Source organism: Vidua macroura, chromosome 1 (assembly GCF_024509145.1).
Source record: "Vidua macroura isolate BioBank_ID:100142 chromosome 1, ASM2450914v1, whole genome shotgun sequence".
NCBI classification, from domain to species: Eukaryota; Metazoa; Chordata; class Aves; order Passeriformes; family Viduidae; genus Vidua; species Vidua macroura.
The window spans coordinates 5,759,699-5,786,460 of NC_071571.1; the positions used below are offsets into that span (position 1 = coordinate 5,759,699).

The 26,762-nt window shown below is 44.4% G+C and overlaps 1 protein-coding gene across 2 annotated transcripts in view; it reads right to left on the minus strand.

Moving 5' to 3' along the window:
• The window catches only part of ACVR2B (activin A receptor type 2B), a 96,266-nt gene that overhangs the window by 26,966 nt on the left and 42,538 nt on the right, over nt 1-26,762 (minus strand). Inside the window, exons 1-2 of one of the 2 annotated variants that reach the window (XM_053983416.1) lie at nt 3,599-3,625; nt 1,650-1,695 (exon numbers count right to left, since the gene is read on the minus strand). The exons of the other annotated variant lie outside the window; for it this stretch is intronic. Of the exons in view, the coding sequence (XP_053839391.1) occupies nt 1,650-1,695; nt 3,599-3,625 (73 nt within the window). Of the gene's footprint in view, nt 1-1,649; nt 1,696-3,598; nt 3,626-26,762 lie in introns of those variants that run through there. 2 annotated transcript variants of the gene reach the window in all.

The following is a 26,762-nucleotide window of genomic DNA, read 5'->3' on the forward strand; positions in this document are numbered from 1 at the left end:
CTGCACATGAGGATTTGGAGACTTGTTGCTTTTATCCCCTGTTCTTTCACTAAAGTCTTTAAACAACAGAGCAGAAACAAGCCCCTGTGCCTCTGCAGAGCCTCTTTCTCAAGCCAAAACTTCACCCCACCTTTGGGGACCTCAGTGGCCAGGGTTTGTCCAGGCAGAGATGCCCCATCCAACCAGCTGGATGCAGGAATGGCTAATTAGAAGGATCTATTACTGCAAAATGTTTTGGTTCTTAAGCCAGATCAGGTAAATCTGGGCACAGGCAGCACTGAGAAAGCAAAGGTGTAACGCCAGGGGAAGATATAAGTTGGAATTTTGTTTTCTGTCAATAGATTTGGTTTATCCCACAGTAAAAGAGCTCCAAGTTTTCGAGTCAATCAATGGCTGTTAATCTATTATCTCAGCATATATTGCCATGGTAACCTGCAATGATGCCATTGACAACTACTCTCAAAAGGACAGGAGGCTTTAAGACATTTTCTTTTAAAATTAAAAAAGGAACTTTAATATTAAGAAATACATCCTCCCTGCTCACCAGGGATGACAACTCAGGGCTTCTATATTCACACCATGACTCACACTTCACAGCTTCCACGGACATCTGTGTTGCAAACCCCCCCCCCCCATATCTCTTTTTTAACTTTAAGTCAGTAAATGATAACAAGGAAATTATTCCAAATAATTAGATCTTCATTAGAATTTTCCCCCAGACAGACTGCAAAACCTGTTTTATAAAATGTAAGGAGTGTGTTTTAGGACTTATTACTACCAGCTCAGGGAAAGGATGCTGTAATGGTTCCATTCTTCTGAATAATTTCCCTGGTACTTTAAGTCAAACAGCATGGGTAGGAGAAGGACCTGGAGAAGGACATGGAGCATCCCAACTCCAAGGCCACAAAACCAGGCAGACCCTGCAGAGGGAAGACGGAGCTGAGTGAGTTGACAGAGATACTCAGCTGAGTGAAATATTGAGTGTCCACACACACATACGTGCACACAGAGCTGATGAGAGTAATCTCTTGGCCCAAAGGGGAGGATCACTCAGGAAAAGGCTTAGTAAATCATTCCTCTGGCCAAGCAGAGTGATCCAAGGAGGTTTGGCCAGGTCGCTGGCTGGCCTGGTGTGAAGCAGGACAGAAATGTTGCCAGCAGTTAATCAATTTTTGGAAGCAGAACGTTTTTGACTTGAACTCAGAGGGTCACTTCTATATTTTATTTAAAGAAGAGATCATTTTAGTTATCCATTAGAAAAATCCTATTTTGTATCATTCCAGTTAAGGACAAAGCCAAAAATGTAATTACATTTCTCCCTTCACATCACTAACTGTATCTGTCTCCCCCAAAAAGGTTTTAGTTCTTTAATAAAACCATCAAGGAGATCAATCAAAAGCATTTAATGCCGTGGTGCTCTGCAGTTCATGTTTAAATGCACTTTGGGTCACAAACGAGGCAATTTGGACAGCAGAGCTCAAACCAGATTAGTAGTAACACACAAAAAGGGCCTAATTCCTAATTTATTTTTCCTTTTTTTTTTTTTGCACAGACACTACTCCTCCTCAGCTACACCAAAGAGAATGGAATCAAACTCAAGCCAGCCCCAATGAGCACGAAGTCACAGACCCAAAAAGGGCCCTGCTGGCCCGTGCCTGCCCGTGCACGGCGTGGAGTGGAGGAGAGCACGAGAAGCTGCAGATCCCATCCAGACTCCCAGAGCTGCTGAGCTGCTCCCTGTCCTCGTGTGACCAGCCCCGAGGATGCCACCCCAGGCAGCATCTCTGAAATGATGCTCCTCCATCCCCCCAGTTCACTAGAAGAAATCTCCGGGCTTCCTTTGCACAGCCACACCAAGAAAATGCCTTGCTCCACAGAGGAATTCCATAAAGAGAGGTTGTGTTTTCTCCCTCAGACCACAAGTTTCCAAACAGGCATAAAGTTATTAAAATTTTTCTTTTTTTTCCTCTTGAGTTTGAGGTGTGCATTTATAAAAGCATTAAGCAGGCCATTTATTTGGCTTGTAACAGCAATGACTACTCTTTGGCATGAAAAATGGCCCCTTGTGGGCTGAGCATTCTGCACACAAGCTACCAGAAAGGTGTCTCAGCAGCCAAACTTTGCAGCCTCTGTAACGGAAAATATTAGAGATTAATTGCAAGATTAAGGTATTTCCAACTGCACTCCTGAAAATCAAATAGAGAGCAAGTCTTGACCAGATTCCACAAATCACTAAGTAAAATATGCAGCAAGTTCTGAAATGACATTTAGAACACAATCATTTGTTCTCTCCCATTCTCCTCGGGAGCCAGCATGGGGTCTCCAAAGAGCATGGGAGGAGGAAGTGAAATCACGTTCGTTCATAAATATTTTCCCCACACACAGTGAAGTTCTGAAAAGCTTTCAAAGCAAGCCTGGAAAATGAATTTCCTTCCAAGCAGAGGAATGAGGGTATGGGAGCATCTCCTTGTAGAGTGCAGAGGTTTAAGGAACAGCAATAATCATGTGATGATGCCTTTCCCAGCTTTTTCACATGCATCTGCTCCATCCCACTGTCCTCATCATCCTGTGACACTGCCACCAGCAGAAATGCTTTTCAGAGCTCCTGATTTTTAAGGTCTTCTCCAGGGAGAGAGTGATGTGTGTCCAACACAGCACAGCACACCTAGCAAGCCACACAGAGCTTTGGTACCAGAACAGCAGCACCTCAATTCATAATCTACACAGGGTCCTCTGAGATTTATCAGCAGGGACATTTCAAATATGCTTTAAAATGTGCTGAGTCTACTAAGATTGGGCCCCAAGTGCTTTTCTATTGATTCTGCTTGACATTTCCAAATACCACAATTCCAAATTTAATTCACTGGTAATTGGAAAAACTGTAATGCATGTAAATGGACAAGAAGATGTGGGAAGTCCAAAAGGTCAAGCATCAGGAAAACGTGTCCCCAAGAACTAAATGATCCTTGTTTGTGTTTCTGTCACCCTCTTCTCCTTAAATAATCAAAGCTCGGAGCTGAGCAGTTTTCTCAGGAGGATGGAGGAAGAAAGGTAATAAAAAACCACAACCACTCTAAACCATGGAACCGGTTCAAAAATCACTGTTTTAAAATCCATCACTGACCAGAATTCAAATACACCATAGAGATGAGTCACTTAATCAGCAGATTACATGAGCAAGTGGGAAACTCAAGGAAGAATTAATTTGAAAATGCTCTCAGTAGAATAAGATTATCTCTACCTAGAAATCAGGTTTCTAAGATTTCTGCTACATCACAGCTTCTCTTTGCCAGCCAGTTGAAGGGGAGGGAGAGACAGAGATGAAAATCTTAGAGATGTCTAAGTTCAAACCTCAGATCCAACATGATGATGGATGGTCGTTGGCAGGTGCCACCTGGGGTCTCTTCTTTACTGACCTGAGAAAACAAACTTCTGTTTCAGAGGAACAAAGGGCTTCAGTGACAAGAAATGGTGCAGGAGCACGCAGGGGATGCTTGCCCAGCTCTTTGCAGAGCCCTGAGGTGCAGCAAAGCTTGAGGGTTCACTGTGTTGATGGGGAATCAAGTCCTTTTGGGCAAAGACCATTCCTATGCTATACAAAAGACACTATGACAGAAATCCCCATATTCCTTCATGTTCTAGAGAATAAAACACGCACATTTTAGCTGCCAGTCTGACCTGCATTCCCCCCAGCACGTGAGCAATCACCGATGGTCTGACACCCTGGTGCGTTTCAGCTCCAAGGGTAAGAACATGATGGAAGTGCAGTGCACAAAAAAACACAATTTATAGCCAGTCTTACACTGATGAAGGACAAGCATCCATTACCACATCCCAAACATTCATCCAGCCCACAGCAGTACACGTGCAAATGCTTGATAACTCCGTGGTGCAAGCGACATCTTTTGCATTACACTCTAGACCTTCAGAACATTCAAGATTTGCAGAAGAAACCACTGATTTTTAAAATGCTCTTTCCCCAGTGTACACTGGTATTTCAAGTGTTAACAAGCTAGCAGAAGCCAGCTCTAAAAGAGAAGGGAGGCAGGAAAAAAGCAAGTCTCTGGCCCTTGCAATCACAAACTAGCCTTAAGCCCTCCAAAAGGAAGTAAAGACATTCCTAAAATTCTTTGAGGATGAGAAGCAAGTTGCCAGCCAAATCAGAAGTCCATTTCTCCAGTCTTTACGCTCTTAATAGCAAATCCCACATGAGCAATTTTAAGAGCCTCTTTTACAATGGAATTTTCTCCCACGTGGCTACAGCACAATCCAGGACTTGTCTCATGTTTACAGAAATGTACCTTTCTCCTTTGGGTCTACTGAAAAAAGCTGCTGTCAAACGACCTGAGGAAGGAATGCAGCACAACCCAATACCATCATGCAACTTCCAGTGATTGTTTCTGTTACAATAATGAAAGGCACGGAAGAAATGTCTGGATAACTGCAATGATTCTCCAAAGACAAGTTATAAAAGAGATGCTGAAGAGATTTTATGTAAAGGGGCACGGGGGAAAATAAAGTCACCTATTAGCTTTCATTTTGATTACATGCATTAAGCAGCATCCAGATCCCACTTTGAAATAAAAATGGTTTTGAGCAGATTGTCCCAGGAAGTTGAAATCCTTCCTGTTTCACGGATGGGAAGCAATAAAATAACTGTGTGCTGTGGGACAGGTCTTTTCCTTCCTGGTTTTCTCACACCAGAGGAAGACTAAAACACTTTGGACCACAGTGTGCATGGAGTGAAAGAAGGACTTACCCTCCATCCACGTCCAAGCTTTCGGGATGACCTGAGCTCAACAGCTCCAGCCCAGAAACTGGGTACATTCTCTTTCAATTCAACTTTCTATTTGGATGCCACTTAGTTCCCATGGTGACCAGGATCCAATATTACATAAAAGAGCATAAAGTATTATTCTAAGATTCAGCACAGTCCAATTTCCTGACCTTGGATAGGTGGGGATCTCCACTAGAACCATCTCTGATGCTGCTCCCACATATTTAGATTCTGATGTATGTGAAAAAGGAGATGAGGGTGCCCTTGTCTGGGCACTTTCAGAGACACCATGAATATTTAGAGGGATTTATCACTGGAAATACAATAAGAATCCAAGACAAGAGAAGACTCCAGGGAGATCTTACTGTAGCCTTTCAATGTACAAAGGAGGTTTACAAGAAAGGTGAAAGAAGACTTCTTACCGAGGCCTGTAGTCATAGGACAAGGAGAAATGGTTTTAAATTAAAGAAGTTAAGTATAAATTAGGAAGAAATTCTTTCCTGTGTGGGTGGTGAGGCACTGCAACAGGTTGCCCAGAAAAAATGTGGATGCCCCATCCCTGAAGGTGTTCAAGACTGGTTTGGATGGAGTGTGAACAACCCAGTCAATGGAAGGTGTCCCTGCCCATGACAGGGGGGGGCTTGGAACAAAAGGATATTTAAAGGTCCCTTCCAACCCAAATCTTTCAAATACTCCTCCATAACCTGTAACAAGATCATTTTAGGCTGCAGTCAAACCTTTTCCTTTCACCTCAAGAGCTTCATCAGCGAGATACAAGAATGACTTGTTTTGGTCCACATGCTTGAGTTGAAAGATGGGAGAGGTGCCTGCAGGAATGCGCACACAGAGGACTGGCAGCTATAGAGAGATGAGCAAACTACAACCCTGAGCACATCTTTCCACTGCCTCCCCTTGCTCAGATTTACCTGGGGACAGCAAATTCTAAGAAAAGGTACTTTCTGTGACATTACTGTACACTCCTGCTAATCAGTAGGAACAGAAACGGAAGACATGCCACCAGTAAATTCCATTTTTCACTGAAGAAAATAAAAAGTTCCAAGGCAATGTGAAAAGCTTCACGTTGACAGCAGCCAGTTGAGCAATAAAACCACTAATCTCCCCATTAGGTTGGGGCACATGGATTCCAGTGCTCTTCAGCCAATTTCCCTGAACTTTGGTAAGGTGTTGCAGCCATCTGGGAAGAGCAAACAAAACTTCTGATAACTTTTTGGAGGGTGCAGGACCATCTGTTTCCACACCAACAAGCAGATGGACACACCTGCCCCAGGCAAGGCAGCAGCACAGAGGGGAATCCCTCCACCTTTATATCTTTCTTTGGGAACAAAGAAAAGACCATGGGAAAGTGTCAGCCCTAGCTGCTTGTACATCTTTTCTGTGGGCATCATGTCACAGTTCAAGGTTTTCAACATAAATACTTTAGTTATTTAGTACAGGATTCACTTTCTTTAATACAATAAGCCCGGGAAAATATAACCTACTGTTCTAGATATATCCTGGGAGCTCTGGTGAGCACTAAGAGATGCACTCTTCTTCTGAATGCTGCTGAATGAAAACCAGTGAATAAAACTGCTGATCAACCTCCTCCATCCCTAGACTGCCCCTGCTTTGCAAGAGTGAGGCAACTGCTGAAGAGTGAAACAAGTAATGAAGGATGAAACAAGTGGTAAACAACAAGTGATGGAGGGTGAACTATTCACAGCTGGTGGGATCAGGCTCAAAGCACACCTGGAGAAGGCAGTTCCTCACCCAAAGGGCAGCTGATGCAGGGAACCCCGTCTCAGAAGATTCCCCGTAATGTTTTAAGAAGAGCCACGTGCACTTGCTTGTTCTGCTATTCCTCTCCTGTCATCTTTCAGCAAAAGGTGGAGTCAGACCACCAGGCTGGATGAGCTTCTGTTCTGGCCTAGTCTGGCCATTGTCCAGCTCCTATACTAAATGTCATCAGCCTAAAAACATCATTTAAAAGTAATTCAAATGTTGAAAGACCCAAGCAGCTACTGACCAACCAAATGCACTATGTCATTGACTGCAACTTTGCTCTTGATTTCCATCCCCACCCATCCAGGCAGCCTGCATTTCTTTTCATGTTGGGATTTGAGAAACCCAATCCCCCTGAACAACTGCCCTGAGCCCAGAAGTGCCATTTGGAGCTGACAGCTGCTGAGAGAAGAACACAAAGCCCTCTTCCTGCCAGAGTTCTTCCCTGATATCCTTGCAACCATTTCTCAATAGACAGAGATTTTGCACTGGCTTTTTATCTCTTTGCTGGTATTTTCCTTCTCAACAAGTTTTTAATGTTTTATGTAGCAAGGATGCTTCTGCCATTTAAAGAGGGAAGCATGCAGTAGTAATTATTCATTAAAAACACATCATAAGTGACCTTTATGCTGAAGCAGAGGAAGCCACGTGCCCACCTGGCTGTATTCTGGAAGGGCCAGGAGTTTCAAAGGGAGTAAATATTTTCATGCAGGATTGCCAGCCTAAGCTATCTTGAAAAGGTGCCTCATTCTTGAGAGAACAAAAGCTGTTTAAAACATCTCAGATTAAGTATCCACAAGTCAATATACAGTTTTGAAAAATCTAACTGGAAAGGAGAAGTCACCATAGTGCTTGGTCCAAGCTGGCATCTCACAACCCCCTTTCATCTCAGCATAGTGCAAAATTAACATTTTGTCTGCCTTCTTATACAAAGTACAATTTCTAGACAGGACAACTAGGGACTAGCTGTGTCACCATGAAATATGAAGAATATTGGTGTTTCTACTGAAAAGTAATTCTACAGATTGAATCAAAATCCAAGGCACACCTACAAGCCTTGCAGCAAGAGCTGGAGCCCTTTGTTTGCAGCAGCTGCTTTTGTGGGATATGCAGGTTAGTTTTGTTCATACAAGCCACACATCCCTAATGCAGCAAAATATAAACCCTGGTTTTGCAGAAGGAGGTAATGTAGCTCTTTTATTCCTGGAAGGGGATGAGTCCCATCTTTGGGTTGTGTTTCAGGCATGCATGTAGGAAGCAGAGCACCATACAAGCAAGTGAGAAGCAGAGCCAACAGACACACAGAATCCAGGCACCAGAATCATTTGCAAAGCAAAACTAACGTACATCACTTTATGCATGATTACATTTTCAAAAGCAAGAAGTGTTAGGAAATATTTTTGAAGACAGTCAGTAATGTTTTGCAAGAATCGCTGACTCAAGCCCTTGATCTGGCCGTTTAGCTGATGACTGGAAAACAGCCCTGGCTATGTTTATTCTTTAGACAAAGTCCAGCTAAAAATGCATCCAGGCTTAAATAATCTGTGTAACAATGACCTCAAAACCCCAAATACAACACTGCATTGCATGCAGGTTTCCCAACAGGATAAAGCATTGTCAGGGCTCACACCCAGCTATCCGCTTTCGATGCACAGTCTCCCAACACGGCGTTTTCATCTTTACACCACTCTTGGAAGTAATGCACTATTTCATTTCCATTTGCATTTCAATATGGCCCCAAGGGCTTTACATACATCTGGTCCTCACTGTGTTAAGATTCTTCCCAAACACCATATTGCCTAAAGATGGTGAGACAAAGGATGTGCTGCATTTTGAGTAACCTCATGCATCGGCTCTCGGCCAGAACAGTGAGTGGAGCATCCTGCATCCTACCCCGTTTCACTCTGCAGGTGTCCATGCCAGCTCTGCTTTGCAAACAGCAGCAAATGTCACCATCCCAGTTATCTCAGATGGGGAGAGCCAGAGGAGGAGGCACAACTCCAAACTCAAGGTTATACACTGAGTCAGGAACGAGCCACCAGGAATATTTGACTCATCCATGTCAGGAGATCCCAAACTTTCCATGTTACCTAAACAACAGAAGCCTAAGGGAAGACACTACAACGGGTCTGCTGAGCACAGCTTGGGGACTACAGATCTCACACACAGGCTGGGAGCTTTTTACCCATCACCTTGCTGTAAGTGCTTCCCTCTCTTCCCCCACACAGCCCAACCCAGCAGCAGTTTTGCTCCCATCATGCATGTCACCTTCAGTGGGAGAGGACTTCATATATTTTTAAGACATTCATGCTTTTTGTACAGGATTATTATTTAGGATCTGTGAGCTCTTCCAGAGAGTGAAATCCTGCTTTTTTTTCTAGACTGAGGAGTATTTTTATTCATGCTTTCGGTGTCTCCCGCCCCAACGTTGGCCCTAATTCCCCTGGCACACCCACCATCTTGGGGCTGAGCACAGGCAGAGATGATAAATGAGACCAAGTGCCTCAGACCAGCCATGAGGCTGATTAACCCTCTCTTCTCCTCAAAGAGCTCAGGTTGGACACATCAATTTTGCTTGTGCCATCCAGGAGACTGGCAGTGGTGAGATGGTCCCTCCTGCCCAGAACAGGGTCAGCATCTGGCTGCTGGTAAGCAGAGAGCTGCAGACAGGAGGATCCTCAGACCCATTTTAAAACCATCTTAAAATAGGGCGCTGCCTCTCAGTCAAGCCAGCAGCGCCAGCCTTGCCAAGATGCTGAAGCTTTCACTCTTCACTGGGTGTTTACTCCTACCCAACCACCCGCACGTCCCAGCCCTTCCCAGCCTCCACCACCGACTGCTGAGCATCCTTTTGGCACAGGTGTCTCCAGCAAGGGCTCACTGACGTGAAGCATAACACACTTACCTCTCCATCTGTAAAATAAATACATAATTTTCGAAGCAAGGACACATATCAAAGAGCACAGGATGCAGCACAGTGACTCATGCAACCAGCAAAGTAGAAACTTGGCTGCATCCGTGCCCGCACAGGGCATTCTGCATCTCTTCCTATAATTAGTCCTTCAAATGCTAGAGGGGAAAGGAACAAATTCAAAGAGGTTTTACTTCCCAATTATTCACATATTTCCAAATCAAATGGTTGTCTGTCAGAGAGCAACATGTCATTGCCCTAGGATATCAAAATGCAAACTGAAAAGTCTCTCCAGGAACAGGATTTGCTTTCATTACATTTATATCACCTAATTCATTTTAAGATTATATATAATTAGTCTCTCCCTCCCATCCCCACCCCAATCCAATTTACTCTCCCAAGCAATTTCAGAACATGCCACACATGCCAATGGAACTTCTAAGGCAGCACTCTCTTGCCTTTCAAACAATACATGGAATTTTAATTTCTTTTTTTTTTTAGCATTTTCTTTCTTTGAATTGCCAAATCTTTCAGGTGTGCATCAGTATTTTTATTTTAATTTTTTTTTTTCTTTTTGAAGCAAACACCTCTAAGGAACTTTTAATCTTTACTCTTCATTTGCCTTCTGACTGAGATTTCAGACTGCCATCCCTAATGCTTCACAGCCATTTTCCATCACCATCAGACTCTGTGTGCTACCTTCATTTGAATGTCTCCATTTTCATTTTAAATCCTCCTGATTCCAGCAGGTAAACCTGCTGTAAGGTTTAATTGAGAGAAAGCCAAAGTGCCTGGATCACTTCCCCATCAACACATTATTACAGCATTGCTCCCAGCAAGGATGCAATTTTCCTGAATCATGGAATGGTTTGGGCTGGAAGGGACCTTAAAAATGTTCTCATTCCAGTCCCCTGCCATGGGCAGAGACATCTTTCACTAGACATGGTTGCTCAGAGCCCAGTCCAGCCTGGCCTTGAGTATTTCCAGGGATGTGAACTAGAAAAAAGTGAGCCCCCTGATCCTGGAGTAAAAACTCCCAGCAAACACATGAGGAAAGTCTTGAGACAGGCGAGGGTATTCTGACCAGCTGTGAATATACAATAATTATTTCATTATTGTTAATCTTCTAACTGGGAAAGAGAAGGATCTTTCCCCATGAGGGAGCGATGGTGTTTGCTGCTCCCTCCTGCTCTGCTCCACCCTTCTGCTGAGATTTCCCTGAATTTAGCGGGAAAAAATCACATCAATCATCAACCACTTTAGCACAGATGATGTTGGGGCTGAATGAAAAGTATCCCATTTCTACCAGAGGTGAAACAGCACATTATGAAATACAAGGAATCTGCCTGGAGTGTCACTGCTGTCATCCCAAACCACTCACTGGGTTTAAGTGAGATGAAATCAAGTGTTCCCCTACGGCAAGAAGATGCCACAGGGGTGTGATGAGTCCAGGATCCTACAGCATTTTACTGCTTTGCACTTTCAGCTTTAGCCCTGTAGCTCTTCACTCTTTTGAAACAGTGGATTTTTGATTTCTTAAGCAACAAAACAGAGAAATCAGTTTTGAGAGCTTCTTCCACTTTGCAGAAGCCAATTTATACAAGAACCCAAAAAGCCAAGGGGTATGTCACCCAGTTTCCACACGAGTCCTTGACCCTGGGCAGCTGGAACTTGGATCAGCTGTTTGGCACCAGGGCTTCGAGCACCTCTAAATGACCAAGAGAAAAACACCAGAGCTCTTAACTCAGTTAACTCACAGCCCTAAAGGTAACACCAGAGTGAAGATGAGCTCATTTTATCACAGAATAAAGGTGAAGGCAACCTCAGAAGAAAGAGCTGCTCTGTGCTGAAATAGGGACCAGCAGTCAGGGTTGTCTGGATATATAAATACCCAAAGCAAAAAAAGCATCACAAACCGCCCCCCCCCCCCACCCCATGAAAAGAGAAGGAAAGAAAATAAAAGGAAAATAATAAAAATAAAAACATCATTATTTAACACTATCAAGGAGAAAATGTGGCATCCTGCACTGCTTCCATACAGAGGACCCAGGAGTCTAAAATAACAACAGTTCTGAGTGTGAGGGCATCGGGGACAACCGGCCTGCCTAGGATCACTGGCACAATGCCAGCTGCAAAGGCAGGGCGAGGATGAGGAGGCAGCCTGGTGTGGAAATTTCTGCTGCTGTGAAGGCCCCCTGAATGCACCTCAACCCCTGTGAGCTGGGAACTCCTCTCCCTACCCCAGAGTCTGCCCAAAGGGGTCAGGGAGGGGCGTTTCTGGTTTGGCATGTCCACATGGGCAGACAAGCACCAAGAGAGGAGGGGGTGATGGAGGGGTGAGGCAGCCCAGCTTGGGCACATTAAAAGGGGAAAGTACAGTGACAATTTACACCCACCATAGATTTATGTGGGTTTTTTAGCCTAATAAGTTCCCAGAACCACTCTGAAAAATTCCTCATCTCCTCACACGACCCTCAGTGCAAGCGAGTCCTGCAGAGCCGCCTGTGACAGAGCAGGCCTCGTGCCAGCACCCCAGAACATGCTGCTTTGCAAGGAATTTTGATTAATCTTGCTGCTTCTTAAACACTGATCAAGATCAGGAGCACCAGCTCCCATTTCTATTTTTTCAACTGTTTTTACTTCTTATTCTTCAACATTGACACCACTTGTTCCCCTCACTGCAATTTCTCAGTAAGTCCCGGTATCTTATTTCCAGATTTACTCAAGTTTTTTGCAAGCTGCACACCTTCAACTGGGAAGCAAAAGTGCTGTTTGTTATCCCTCCCTCCTGGCTGATCCTCAGGTATGACTGATATATCATCTGCAAGGGATTTTCCACATCATGGGCTCCCTCTTACAACTGCAGCAGCCTGCAATGGGTTTGTGGATTGTGCACACATGGAGCTGTTCCAGCAGAGCTGCTCGGGCTCCTGTTCCTTCTCAATACCCACAGGACAGCATGTTTATCCTGGAATAATACTGTTTGGTTTCAATTTAGCCTCGTGGATATATTGCAGTGAAACAAAACAGATTAGAAATTAATCTCCACTCCAGATTAGGAATATCTGGATGGATGCAGCCATTTGGGAGCAGCTATTTCACATAAAATCCATGTCATGTTTTAATTTCAACAGCTCACCTGACCACATCTACAGCAGCCACTTCCTGAAAGCTGCAGTGCTGAAGCTGTTGAGCTCCTGCAGATAGTGTCTCCATTCAGGAACTGGTAACACTTTAAACCAGGTAGGCAAACACGGGGTGTGCTGAGCCAGAGCATTACAACAGTGGTCCAAAGAGCTCTGCCCAATGCAGCATCCAGGGAGCTGCTGGCAGCAGCACAAGGCAGGTTTGTGTCACTGGAGGAAAGCCTCACGTGGATGGGATTTCACTGGTGATTTCACTGGCAACGCACCTTCCCAGAGACTCAGAGTCACTCAAGAACTCTAATGGCACAGCACTCAGCACAGGGACACCTTCTACACTGAATTTTTTATTTTAGCACCAAGATTTACTGGTTGCATCCAAATTCCCATATTCCTGACTTGTCCCCTTCTGCAAAGCATTGTCTTGCTCATCATCAAGGAGATTTTGCAAACCAGAAAGTCACTGCCCTGATTTTATCTGTACTGGAAATCTCTCATGCAGCTCTGGGATGCCCTCTGTGTCTCCCTGTGCTGCAGCTGTGCTGGATCTGGGTCTTCACTTCTAACAATGATTACCACGAGGCAAAACGTGCTGAGACCTGCTGCAGAACAGAAATTAAAAGTCTTCAGGAATGCTGACTCTCTGCTCTCCACAAAATCCTTGTTGCAAAAAGCTTCAGACAAAAAGATCAAAGCACATGTGGAAGTCCCCACTGACCTGAACAGCTCCAGAAGGAGTTTCCAAGTGCCTCAGCAGATATTTCCCTTGGATTCTGGAAGCAGGGCTGAGTCAATATCATGTGCTTTTGGGAAATCCCTCCTTGCAAACCATCCGCCTAAGGGGTGGCAAGGACAGAGCTCATTGCAGCAGTGTTAGAAAACCAGCAACTTTCTCATGCTTTTTAGCACACGGGGAAATCCAATGAATCTGCAAGATGTTTTCTGGGGCACAACAGGAATCCCAAATTCAGGGCATCCTCAGTAAGAGAACAAGGAATGACCCTTTTTTTTTTTTTTTTCTATTTTCAGAGGAATCATCTCCATCAGCCAAATGTGTATTCCAGGTATTTTCTTCAATACTATATAACCTTATCTCACTATCCTAGGATGGCAGATTTCTTCATTATCACAGGATGAAAGATTTTATCCCTTGATTCTTATTTCCATCTTCCACTTAGAGAGGAATTACACAACTTCTTCCCACACTATCTTCTCATGCTGGACTAGCAGGAGAGCTCAAGCAGAGAGTTTTCAACTCAAACTCCATGATGCATTAGGTTTCTTGGTCCTATTCCTTCAGCAGAGCTTTCTGCCATATCATGGGCATCCCTTCAGGATTTGGAATTGATTTATCAGTATCATTTTGCTCCTCATCTGGCCATGCTGTTTCCAGCTCTACTGACTGCTAAGCAATCTTAAAGGCTTAAGTAGCCTCTTATCTTGGAATGGATTTTAAGCATCCAGCACAAAAAAGACAGGTTGTGGGTATCAGAAGACCAAGTTCCTCTGTCCATGCTATGTAGAAGGTTAAATCAGTGCATCACAGTTCTCTTAAACAACCTTAACACCTACAAAATCTCAAGCCCATCACACTAAACTTCTGCTGGGTAATTCCTTTTGTCATCTCAACTCTTTCCTGAATGGTCAGCCTGTGGCTGAGTATCCCACAGCAAATTCCAAGCACACAGATACATCATAAATCCTGCTGAAGATAGCATCTCTCCAGCCCTGTTTGACCAGGGCAATGCAGTGGGTTTGACTGGTTGCAGTTTAGTCCTGTTTTTAAAATGTGCTTGTTGAAAAGAAAGTGAGAAATACACATCCCACCCTCCAAAAATGAGATATTTTAGAAAGTAAAGCTCAGGGCTCATTAGAAACGAGCTTCACTTAATCACAAAGCATTCCTCCCAGCTGGCCTTGTAAAATGTCATGGTTAATCCAGCCTCATTGCAAGTGGATATTTTTTGATAATTCATCAGGTGCAAAGCAGTAATTTCCTCGTGAGAAGGCTGAGTTAGGAGGGGCTGCAGCAAAGGCAGCTCCAGCAGAGCAGACCAGGATTTCTTTCCAGTCTATCCCAGTATGGGGAAGAGGGACACATGTCACTGATTTTCCACATCGGCATTTCATGGGGAAAAGAGCATTCCTTGACTGTTACACAGGATCAAGCAGACCATGATCTGCCTCTTTGGAGCCACTGCTCCTGCAGGAGGGATTTCCCACAGCTGCCTCGTGTGGGGCAGATCTGAGCCCACCTCTGCCCTCTCCCCTGGGTAGACCACGCCCCACACTCCTGTGTGAACAAGGTAAGATAATGGGACAGAAAGGGAGATGAATAGGTGAGCAATTATGTGTATTTTATGTATTATATGTATTTTTTCTCAACCAAAACAAACCACCTCCTTTGTTACTGGTGGGACGAGTGCGTACTTTACATTCCCCACTGAGCAATTGCTCTGTTTCAAGAGGATGAGAGATTCAGAAGGTGAATGAGATGTGGTCCTCATGAAAGAGATACTGTCCTTGAAGCAGTGATTGCAATGATGTGTGCCCACGAGGAAACACCTCACTTAAAAGCAGGATTCCAGCTATAATATACAGTGATATAACAGCATTTCCATTATAGGGTCAAAGACCATCTGAGGGTGACACCTCTGTAACTAAAGGCAAAGATTTTCATATCAGTTTTTGTAGGCAGAATCAAACCTCTGTTTGAAGGATTTCCCCCCAAAAGCAAAAGATCTGCCAGGTTTCTGGATGCCTTTAATTACTGCAGCATCTCTGTTCCAAAGCCAAACTGCTCACCCTTTTACCCTAACACACAACAGAGCTTTTTCTTTTGTTAACATTAAAACATTCATGCCCATAAGTGTCCGTTCTCCATTTCATTTATAGCATAGTTAAATTGAGAGTCACTGGCCAAACAAAATTAGCAGTCTAGTGTTCAAAGCATGGCTAATCTTCCTGTATAGTGTGAAATACAGACAGATCACAAGCAGGTTTTTTAAATGTGATCTCCTTCAACTTTCACTTTTTTTTCTTTTTTTTTTTTTCTTCCCTGTGGCAGGTACTATTAGAAACAAGTCACATTCAGCAGTCAATGGCTGGATTGAGAGTGGATGCTCACTCTCAATCACTATCACAGCTGGCCAAGTTTGCCCACCCCAGCTGTGGCAGATACACCTCTGCCAGTGGTGTGCAGGGTGTCTGTCCCACAACATAAATCACAGAACAAAGAGATTCTCCACTGATTTTTCATTCCACCAATATTTTTCACCTTTTTATTTTTTTTTTTTAACAGGATGGTGTCAATGTAAAGCAGCAAGTCTTTATCAGTATTTACAAAGGAACACAGACTAAGCCACAGCAGCCATGGGAAGAATTAATGCAATGGCAGCTCATATATATCCATACTAGGGCCAAAATAAGCCCAAATAGAAGCAGCACATCTGCTCCCACTATCCTCAGTGTATTCTTCAAACAATGGGAAGAAAAGCCTGGAGAAGCACTGACCCTCACTTCATTCAAAGAGTGCCCCTGCTCAATTCGTGAAAGTTTGCCTTTCCTTTTCAAGTGAAAAGGCCAAAAGAATACTTGGGAAACCAAAAGATTGCTTGGGAAAAAAAAAAAATCATTTTAATTGAGGGAGGCTTCAAACCATCAAACCCCATAAACTTCTGTTAAAAGATTTACAGCAAACTAGTGTGCTGGAGATTTGGGTGTTTTTTTTTTTTTTTTTTCTGGGTTTTTAACAGGGGAAAGCAAATACAGTTTTTTAACCAACTTTCCACAAAGAGATTTACAACACTAATGTGCTGAAGCATAAACTGATACAGTGACAAACCCCCTTTCTCCTTGAGTGTGCTAATAAGGTTGATCCTTTCTCCAAAGCTTTGTTCTTGGGAGGTTTCTGCAATGAGTTCACTTCTTTCACCAGCAGAGCCCTGCTCATGTGGAAATCATCGGGCTGAATACATTCACTGCTTCATCTGGCCCTCAGCATCAGGTCTCAATTGGGATTTGGGGTGGTGGGCAAATGACTGGACAGCAAAGAAAAAAAAAAGAGGAAAAAAAAAAAAGAGATAAAGAAAAAGAAAAAAAAAAGAGGGAGGGTTGCTTTTACAATGCCAAGTGAAGCATCATTTAAAATGAGCTGTCTGGGAGTGGGAACAGCTATCACAGGGCATGCCAGTCCTGGAGTGCAGCTTCCCAGCACCTTTGTGTTAATGAGCAGCAGCATCCACCTGCAGAGTCCTCCCAGCTGGCCAGGAAGCCCCATCCCACACCACCCATTTATCAAAGAAGCAGTGACCCCACGCTACAAGAGTTTAACAACAGAAACACTAAACTGAAATTACCTGCAGGGGTAAAAGGCCCTAAAGCAGAAGGTTAAGCCAAATTTAAGAAATCCCACCCCACTGAGACACAGAGGGGAGCAGTTTGACTTTTCAAGAGCAGTGAACTGATCAAAGGCACACAGAGCCAAAGGAAGAGAGTAAATTCTCAGGGTCAATATTCATTTTGCCCATTAACACAGCAAACCGGGCACCTTGCTCGAAGAGGATGTTTTGGTGTCACAGAGTGATTCCTGTAAAAAGCTAGGCTGAAACCCTTCTCCTCACACTCCACCTCTGTGCAGCAGCAGATTGTCACACTGAGGAGCAGCCTCAAAGGTGCTCCACCCTGCAGCTATCGAAGTTCAACTCACCTCAGTAACCTCCAGGTTTTCTGCTTTTGCAGGTAATCACAAACAAAGCCAACAAGCCTCCTCCAACTCATCTTGCAAATAGCTGCCAAGAAGTCCTACTCCATGGCCATCAGTGGATGCAAAAAGGTCAACAGGGACTTTGGCTCTTCTAACACCCCAGGACAGCATCACTTTGAAGAGAGATGAAGTTTAAAAACAAACAAAATCCCTGCAACTCACAGCTGCTCTCCTGTATCTATGTCGGGGCTGCGGCCAAGGAAGGATTCCTCCTGCAATATTTTTAGCTGAACACGTGCTACATTTATTTCTTGAAGACAAGAAATCTCCTCAAGGCTGTGGCAATGAACACATGTGACAAGACATTTAACTCTTGCACACTAAAGAGCCTGTGAGACAAATGTGAGGATAAGTGCACTACCAACATGGGACGACAGGGATTTTCTTTGATATCTCACAAGATTCAAAACCTTTTATTCCCACCCCAAACCAAGAGGCATCTCCAAACCCCTTTTACTCATCTGAGTGCCCTTGGAGGAAAATGTATATTACACAGTACTTTCCAGAGACTTCACAAGTGGGATCACTGCCACAGGAGCAGGGCTAATACCTGCTAAAAAATTATCATATGCATGCACCTGTGATTGCTCCCAGCCCAAGGCACCTGAAAATATTTCCAATGTTGAAAATTAAGCTGCCCAGGGATGGAGAACAGAGGCTCTGCAACACCCAGCCCACTGTTACCTCTCAGTTGCTGTAAGGTGCAGGATGTGGTCCTTGGGAAGGGACTAAAGCCCATTTAAACTCCCCTCCCCAGCCAGACTCCTCCATCCAAACTGGACACCATGCCCTAGATACAGTCCTTGGGAAGGGACTAAATCCTATTTAAACCCCTCTTCCCCACCATATTCCTCCATCCAAGCTGGCCACTGCATCCTATGGCACCCTGCTCTTGCTGCTGACTGCTGGTTAGAGCAGTATTTATGGCACAGGTCTTTCTCCATAAAATAAACATAAACGACTTAGCAGCACAAACACAGGCTGGACACGCAAGACAGAGTATAAATAACCTGCTTACACTTAAAACCTTTTTCCAGCTCACCTATGCCAAGTGTTTGTGCAGAATCCCTGTCTCAATTTAGAAACCAAATGTATTTTGAACAGGAGCTGACACCGAGCGTCCCCCGCCTCCAGGCCAGCAAACCGGCCACGGCGGCGCCGCTGACAAGCAGGGAGCCAGATCCTTCCAGCTCCTGGTTTCACCTTCCCAGCAGGAAAATACTGCAGGGGAAGGGCAAGGAATAAAATGGAGATGAATGAGGAGTCTTCTGTTTAGACATGCCTTCTCCTGCCTTTTAAACAGGGTCTAAGAGCAGCCTGGAAAGGCAAACCCCAGCTTGAGGTGCTGGGATCCATAGAAGGGGCAATGCCAACCTGCTGGCAGCACTCAGGTGAGCTGGCCAGGAGGGATTTGAGGCTTGGCCCTGAAGCCCATCGTGTGCGTGCCAGCTGCCTCTCAAGCCCATCATGAGTTCAGATGTAACCAAGGCTCTTAAGGACAGGAGTTCTGCTAATCTGAGCTCATCTCACCCAGGGCCACCCTGCTGAACTCGAGGCATTGACTCCTTGGCACCACAGTGCAAGCGCCACCCTCACCTGTTAGCAGGGGCCTTTCAATCTTTTATTTGGTCCCTTTCTTCTGTTTAAAGCTCAAAGCAGCAGTCTCTGGCCAGATGTCACAGAAAGAACAGTTCATGGAGCACAGCTGGAGCCCTGCAGCACCCACCTTCTCCCCACGTGGCTTTTTGGCTGTGAAACGTGGTCCCTGCTCATCTGAGTCAGGAACAGCTCATCCATGAGCTGGCACTGGGCTCCATCACTGCTCTTGGCACAGCCAGCCCAGCTCATCCCCTTCTTGCACCATCCCAGGGTGACAGGGATGGTGCCAGGCAGAGCTGATGGAGGGGCAGCACATCCTGGCACGCCTGAATTTTCATCTCTGGTAGCAACGGTGGAAGGCCAAACTCAAAGTTTACAAGCTCAAGTTGTGTTTACTCATGCAATAAGAGATGCAGGGGGCAAGATTATCACAAGATAATCACTCCCTTGATTTGTTATAAAGCAAAGCCAGCTGCTTCTAATTCCTGCATGGTACCAGCTGCTTTCCAGGAACCCACCAGCACAGGAAAAGTTTCAATTGCTTTCCTCCTCAACTGTTTCATTCCAAACTTTAGAAAATAATCACACTGCAAACAGTCCTGCATCCATGTCCCAAAAGCACTCACTGCTTAAACAGAACGGATTGCTGCTTAAACATGAAAAAAAACCACCCAGTCATATAAAAACTACTCATTCAGGATTCATCTGTGCTCAATTAAAAAACAGAGGAGCAGCTGATGAAAACATTTATAAGCTATTATTAAATTTTACCAGGTGGGGAAGCCACGAGGAATCCAGATATTCAAATTTTTGCCTGGATTTTTATTCCAGATGCACAAATAGAAAAAGCAGCCGTAGAAGGTTGTTTTGCCTCAACAGAACTGGTCCGTGCAGCTATCAATAACCATTGCAATAAATAAAACATTTTCAAGGAATAAAATACCTGCATAATCATAAATTTGATGGAAGTTATCTTTCCTGGTACGGGGTGTGCTAAGCACAGGGTACATGGCCTAGCACTAATTATTCATGTAGCAAAGTACTCCAGGACTCAAAATCCAGAGGGACAAATGGGAACAACAATGGTAAAAATGATGAAAATGGGGACATCCCAGATGGGTCCAGCATCATCCACACCTCCCACAATATGGGCATAAATGAGGAAATCACTGAACCTGCTGCATTCCTTCTCAGTGCGGGAGAATTGGAAATTCCTCAAAAGTGATCCCAGAAGGAGCAAATCCCCATTTGCCTCATTCCCCAGAACAACCCTCGGGGACCAGCTGTGATGCGATGGGTAGCACGTCCCCAGAGCACTCATGGGTCTGATTGCGTGTTTCCCAACTCTTTGGGGGATTCCTGCTGGGCATCACTGCTGCCCTTTGAGCCTTGGGACAATTCCAGCAGCTTTTTGCGACATGAATTCACCCAGGAGGCCACATGACACTTGTATGAAAGGGAACCTGCGCTGCGGAGCTGCTGTGGCAGGGATCAGGTGAGAGCCATGCGAGCATCCCTGCTCGTGTTTCCCTAGCAACTCCAGCTCCTGCTTCCCTTTACACATCCCCTTCCTCCCTCCAATGTAGGCCAAGACTGTGTCCATCATTCAGCCACACAAACCAGAGATTAGGGGAGTTCAGTGAGCCCTGTGTCCATTCTACACAAATATTGATGGGGGACGCATTGGCATTAAATCCTCTCTCTGCACATGCACTAAACCTCCCCTAGAAACACAGGAGGAACCCATTTGGAGAAAGAGTATCTCAGCATCCCACTCAAAGCCTCTCAGCACTCAGGATGAAGATGGAAGACCAAACTCCAACACCTGCTGGCAAACTTGGATGTGCCTGGGCAGGTATCACCTAAACCCAACAATCATACAAAGGGTCCAACATCCTTTAAAAAAAAAACAGCTTTAAGGCTGTTTAATACCTGGCCAGATGTCAAGGTACTTAAGTATTATTCTTTTATGGCTGAGGCCTACAACATCTTTGCCAAGCTGGAGAACAAAGCATAGCCAAGGTAGGCACCCCAGACTCTCACCATCATGCCTTTCCTCTCACTCAACACCAACACTTCACCAGGTAAAGCAGCTCCTGACGCTGCATTTTGGCCTTTCCCTATCATGAAAATCACACTTGGAGTTCAGGCATGAATGCCCAAACTCAGTTGTGGGCATTAATCAGGCTCCATCCATTCAGACCTATCCCAAAAGAGAGGCAATTGCTTGAAAAGCAGATATTTACTCACCCACTGCTTCCTCCAGCACTGTGGCTGAACCATCCCTGGCTGAAGTAGCCAAAGCAATAAAAGCTCAAGAGCAGGCACAGTGATATCAGTGAAAAAAATACCAGATGGGTGGATAGTCTCATCCAAAATACCCTTGTCTGATCAACAAGGGTTATTGGACATAGATTTGGAATGTAATTGGTCCTTTACAAAAGCACTGACCTCTTTATTTACTCATGTCACAGGTGTAGCTGAAAAAAGCTGGAGGTTTGTGACAATTCTTTTAGATAAATTCTCAGGGAAAGTGGCAGCTCAGGACCTAATCCTCCCCTAGCCAAGTGAGCACATAAGCACTTGTTTAAACTGAAAGTAAAATATGCTCAGGCTTCTAGCCTTTGTGGAAGCAACCTGCTCTAATGGGAAGTGTCTCTGTCCATGGCAGGGGTGTTGGAAGTAGATGATCTTTTAGATCCCTTCCAACCCAAACCATTCTATGATTCTATGAAGGCACACACTTAAAAAAAAACCAACCAAACAACATCAAAAACAGAGCAAGAAACACTACAGGGGAGAGGAGGCACCCAGTTTTCTCATAAGATGTATCAGATTGCAACTAAATCTAAACCCACACCACAGGAACATATCTTCATCCCCAGTGAAGCCAAGACTAATCTTTGACCCCTTGGATTAAAAGAAAAAAATATACCCTAAAAGCCCATCTCTCAATAAATTACTTGACCTCTGGTTATTGCTCCTGCTTTTATACCAGTTTAGAAAGAAAGGATCAAGTTAACTCATTTTGATTAGTTGGCATTAAAAAAAAAACCCACTGTGATGCTGGGCCATTCAGTGCTCAGTGCACACATGATTTGCTGACCAATAAGCCTGGAGATGTGCTTGACAGTCCGCACTCAAAACTCAAGACAGTTTAGGCTAAAACCCACCTGTGGCCAGAATGAGGAAGCACTCCTGTGGCAGAGGAGAAGCTGACAATGAGGCACCTTCGAGTGGAGCTTCTCAGTCAATCTCCTCAACTGCACAAAATCCAGAAATGAAGTCAAAATGCTATCAATAAAAAAAAAAGGTGGGGAAAAGCAGCGGCTGTAGAAGTCTGCAGGATTGCACCAGCTCTGGGTGCCCCATCAGCCAGAGGTTTGCTGAAAGGCTGCTGGAGGGCTGGCCCCTGGGGCAATGCCTCCTGCAGCTCCATGTGACAGCTGGGTTTTGCACCCCAAAACCCCAGACAGCCCAGATGGGAGAAAACATCTGGCCAAGATGATGGCAGAGCAAAGCTCTCACAAGCCAGCAGCACGAACACACAACCTTCAAAAACTCCATCTATTGAGATGGCACCTATGTCAAAAGGCTGAGCAGGAAAACAGAGGGGGCAGAGATGCAATGCCATCACCAAACATCTCCTTTAGGAAACACTTGGGATACGAAGAACTCATGGAAGGAAAGCTCAAGATAATGTCAAAGTACAAACGGCAAAGCACTTAGACCATGTTTTTGAAAATTAACTAAAACCTGGAACACTTATTTTCATCAGGATATAAAAACGTGGATGACAAAGAGCATGTCACTGCTACATTTCATTTACGCACGTCCCCCCCACCAAAGGCTGCCTAACATCTGGTTAATGTCATTGAAAAAAACCAACCCACAGCATTCAGACCACATGCTTTAGTCCACTTCTTTCAGCAAAGGCCTTCTAGAAATTAATATATGCTGCAACAAGAATAACAAGATGTGCTCCATTGAACAGGGACCAAAATTGGGACATAGGATGGCTTCAGTCAAAAATTTCATGTTCTTGGAGTAAATTGAGCAGCTTCAACAGTAGAATAAATGAAAAGAGAGGGAAGTTTTGCTTTGGAATAATCAACATGCTCAACTCTACCCTGCACCCAGCTGCCCCATGGTGAGGGACTCCACTGTAGACGCTGCAACCTGGAGACTGCAACTCCAGCTGCAAGGGATGGCAGGCAAAATGAATTTAAATTGAATTAAAACACTAATGTACCATAACTGGCGCTGGCAGTGAATATATGTTTATTTTATATTCATGTATTCTATTTATGGGTGCGTGTGTGTATATGTGATATTTTAGAAATTCAATAGTAAACCTTTCACTGGCCACAAATCTTTTTTCTTTCCTTCCACAAAAATTGCCTGGGTTAGCTGGCCACAAATCTCTGCAAATTTTTTATATTTTTCTTCCTTAAGAAGAAAGTACGGTGCAGGTTTGGAGATGAGCATGAGCACGGCTCCATCACACATGAATCCTCATGCCAGGGAACACTTTGCATCAGCCTCGTCAGGTTATATGGGAATATAATTAATCAGGTGACACATCCCACATAAATAACTTATGAGAAGCCTGTCTCTTGGAGGAGAGATGGAAGTCAAAAGGTATCTTAATTCACTCTAATAACGGATTGGGGAGAAAATACAAACACCTGGATGAAGCATCCATCTTTGCACTTCAGCTAAGAGGAATCTGTGCATCTGCCTGGCAAATAGACTTTTGCTTTTCTCTTTACCCCTCAGTCCTTTTTGGGGGTGGAGGGTGGCATTTGCAGCAGGTTGTAGTTTTGAGGTAGCATCAAAATGAGTGAAGGCAGAACTTCTGGGCAAGATGGGTTTTCTGTTATCAAGCATCCTGCAATGTGTTGCTGGGATCACACACCTTTGTTCACCAAGGGCGACTCCACACCACAGCCAAAATCAGGTGAGATGTCAACTACCAGGCAGGCAAAGGAGAAGAGTTTATGAGGAATTTCCAGGAGCAGCAGGTCAGCTACTGAAAGGCAGAATAATCTATAAATCACTTCTACAAATTAACTGAATTAATGGAATGGCTTTTGTGCACAGTAATCTGACATTTCCCTCAAAACAGAATATTATACCTTTAAATATTCTCAGTAGTGCATGTTAAACAAATTTGAAGTCCTTTAATTTATACTAGAGCTGGCATCTGGGACATCCACTTAGAATTACAGAATTATTAAGATTGGGAAGGACCTCTAAAATCAGTCCAGCCACGAACCCAGCAGTGCCAGGTCCAACCATGAGCTGCATCCCCAAGCACCACATCTACACCTTCCCTTCCTATGGAGCCTCTCTCCTTTCCCATCTGTGCTACGAGTGCAGAGCTCCTTCACGTGTCCGTCCTTTCCCCCTGCAAACTTCTGCTTTGGAGCTGCCACCATAAAGCCACTGAAGCTTCCACACACCTGAGGTCACCCCAGCCCCTGGGTTTTTGTACCTCTCTTCTGCCCTCATAATAAAGCCAACTTCTTGTGTTGTTGCTTTTCTTCTGTGGACAGGGTGAAGAGAAACCACCTCGAAGTCCACCAGCACATCACTCCTATGACCCCTCATGAAGGAGCACAGAGCATTTAAGAAATTCATTAAATCTTCAGCTATTACATGCAGCAGCTCCAGATTATTTGGTATTTTATAGCCACAGAGCACGGGACGCCCTGGCATCGCTCCCACTCTTTGAGCGTAACTAACCTCCAAGACTGTTCAGACTGTCAGGAGGCTGATTACATGAAATAAAACACTGCTTTTGACTATTAATTAATATTGACTTCCCTGTTTGACCTCCGAACATGTTGAAATTTATAGGATCGCTCTCCAGGTTTATTAGGGCACTATTAATAATCTGAGGAGTATTTGGAGTCAGGCACCTTAAGGAACTCAAAAGAGCTCTTTGGTATGATGCATAGACATCATCTCAGGCTACTTTTGGCTTGGAAAAAGCATTTGGCTAATTTTCAGTTTGTCAAGTGAGCCCCTGACAGGTTGGTAACATATCACAGAGCAGATCTTTGGGAATCTCCAGTGAGCTTTTTCCCAGCCCTGGCTGGCCACAACAGCGTGGCACAGGGATATTACAGCAGGCAAGATAATAACCAGATGGAGCAGAGCACTCATCTAGGCTATTTTGGTAGATCCACTGCAGATGAACACCATACAAAATCCAATTAACTCCAACATATCTGACACGTAAAATAGTTTCACACTGAAATGCTGTGTGTGGTTTTTTTTGGTTTTTTTTCTCGTTCCACATTTTTCCTCCAATACTGGGCCTTTTTGATATACAACAGTCTGAATGAAACACAAAATTAGCCTTTTTTTAAAAAATTCAAAGCAAGCATTCAGGGGTGAAACATTTTTAAGTCCACAGGAAAGTGGAAAGAGTTAACAACTTCTCTTAAAAACAAAAAAAAACCAAACCCAACCCACAAATCACAACCACAAATCAAAACCACAACCTACCTTGCTATTTTCAAGCTTTTACTTGAAAACTGGAAAGCATCTTAGTTTCTTACATATGTCACATATGAAATTGTTAAGGACTGTATTTTTGGGTAGTTTATTCGGTGACAGGGAAAATACTTATGACAGTCTCCAGAAATCTTACTTCTAAGCCATCTCATTCTTTACAAAAGCCAACATGTTTTTTAGAAAGACCAAATATGTGAATATGAATCTCCAAACATTGCAAAGGGTAAATTTAGTCAGCATGCTTTCATCAAAGAAATAAATAAGCAAAGGATGTGCTGAGAGAAGTAGAAGCACCCAGCATTTTATCTTCTAAATCTATTTGTGACTCATGGATGCTTAAAAGCAGTGGTCCAAGGCCTGTGAGCTGTTAAAAGCACTTTAAATCCTTTAGGCTGCTTTGAAAAATCTCCACGTATTTGCCACATGTGGATATTTTGCACTGCGGAGCCAGGAATCAATGCAAGCATTTAAACTTCCTTTTGTCAGGAACGACTTAAATCGGGGAGCACGGAGGCTTGTAAACAAAACTGCTGACACCTCCTGCGTTATTGAAAGAGAACCATGATGCAGCATTAATTGAACGAGCACCTTCAATCTGTCAAGTCAAACAACACCCACAGGGGCTGTTCCTGGCACAGCTCGGGTTGATGCTGCAGCCATTAAATCGGGAATTTTTCATGGTACCTCAACGACTGTGACAGCACTCGGGTCATCCTGGAAAGATGAAAGGACCAGCACAGCTGCTGAGCCGGGGCTTGATCATCAGTGACTGAGTGGCTCCTGGCAGTCTCACTCCACCTGAAGATTTCTTGCAGATTGGCTGATTGTCACCTCACTGGCAGATTGTCACCTCTGATGAGTCTGCACTGACCCTCCAGCTCAGGGAAATGGGTTTTCTCCCACTGAAACGGGTCCTCTGTCCCAAGAGAGAGGATGTTCTCCTCCGTATCCTCACACACACATCTGTGTCGGTTCCACCATGGAAAGGAGCAGCTGCAGTGGGACAGCTCTGCTCACCAGGCAGAGAGAGGATCAGGAACTCAACGCCTCATCCCAACACAAAACCCAAACCATTTCTTTCCAGCATTGCAAAGTCGTCGCAGCCTAACTGATCCGTTTTGAACAGCGTGCTGACATCAAATAGCTACAGCAGAAAGGAGCTTCCAGAAGATAAAAAATAGCACCATCACAAGGAACATAAAAACTGATGAAGGTCTGGGCCACCATATCAGCATGACTGGCCCTGCAGAGCTCACGCCTCTC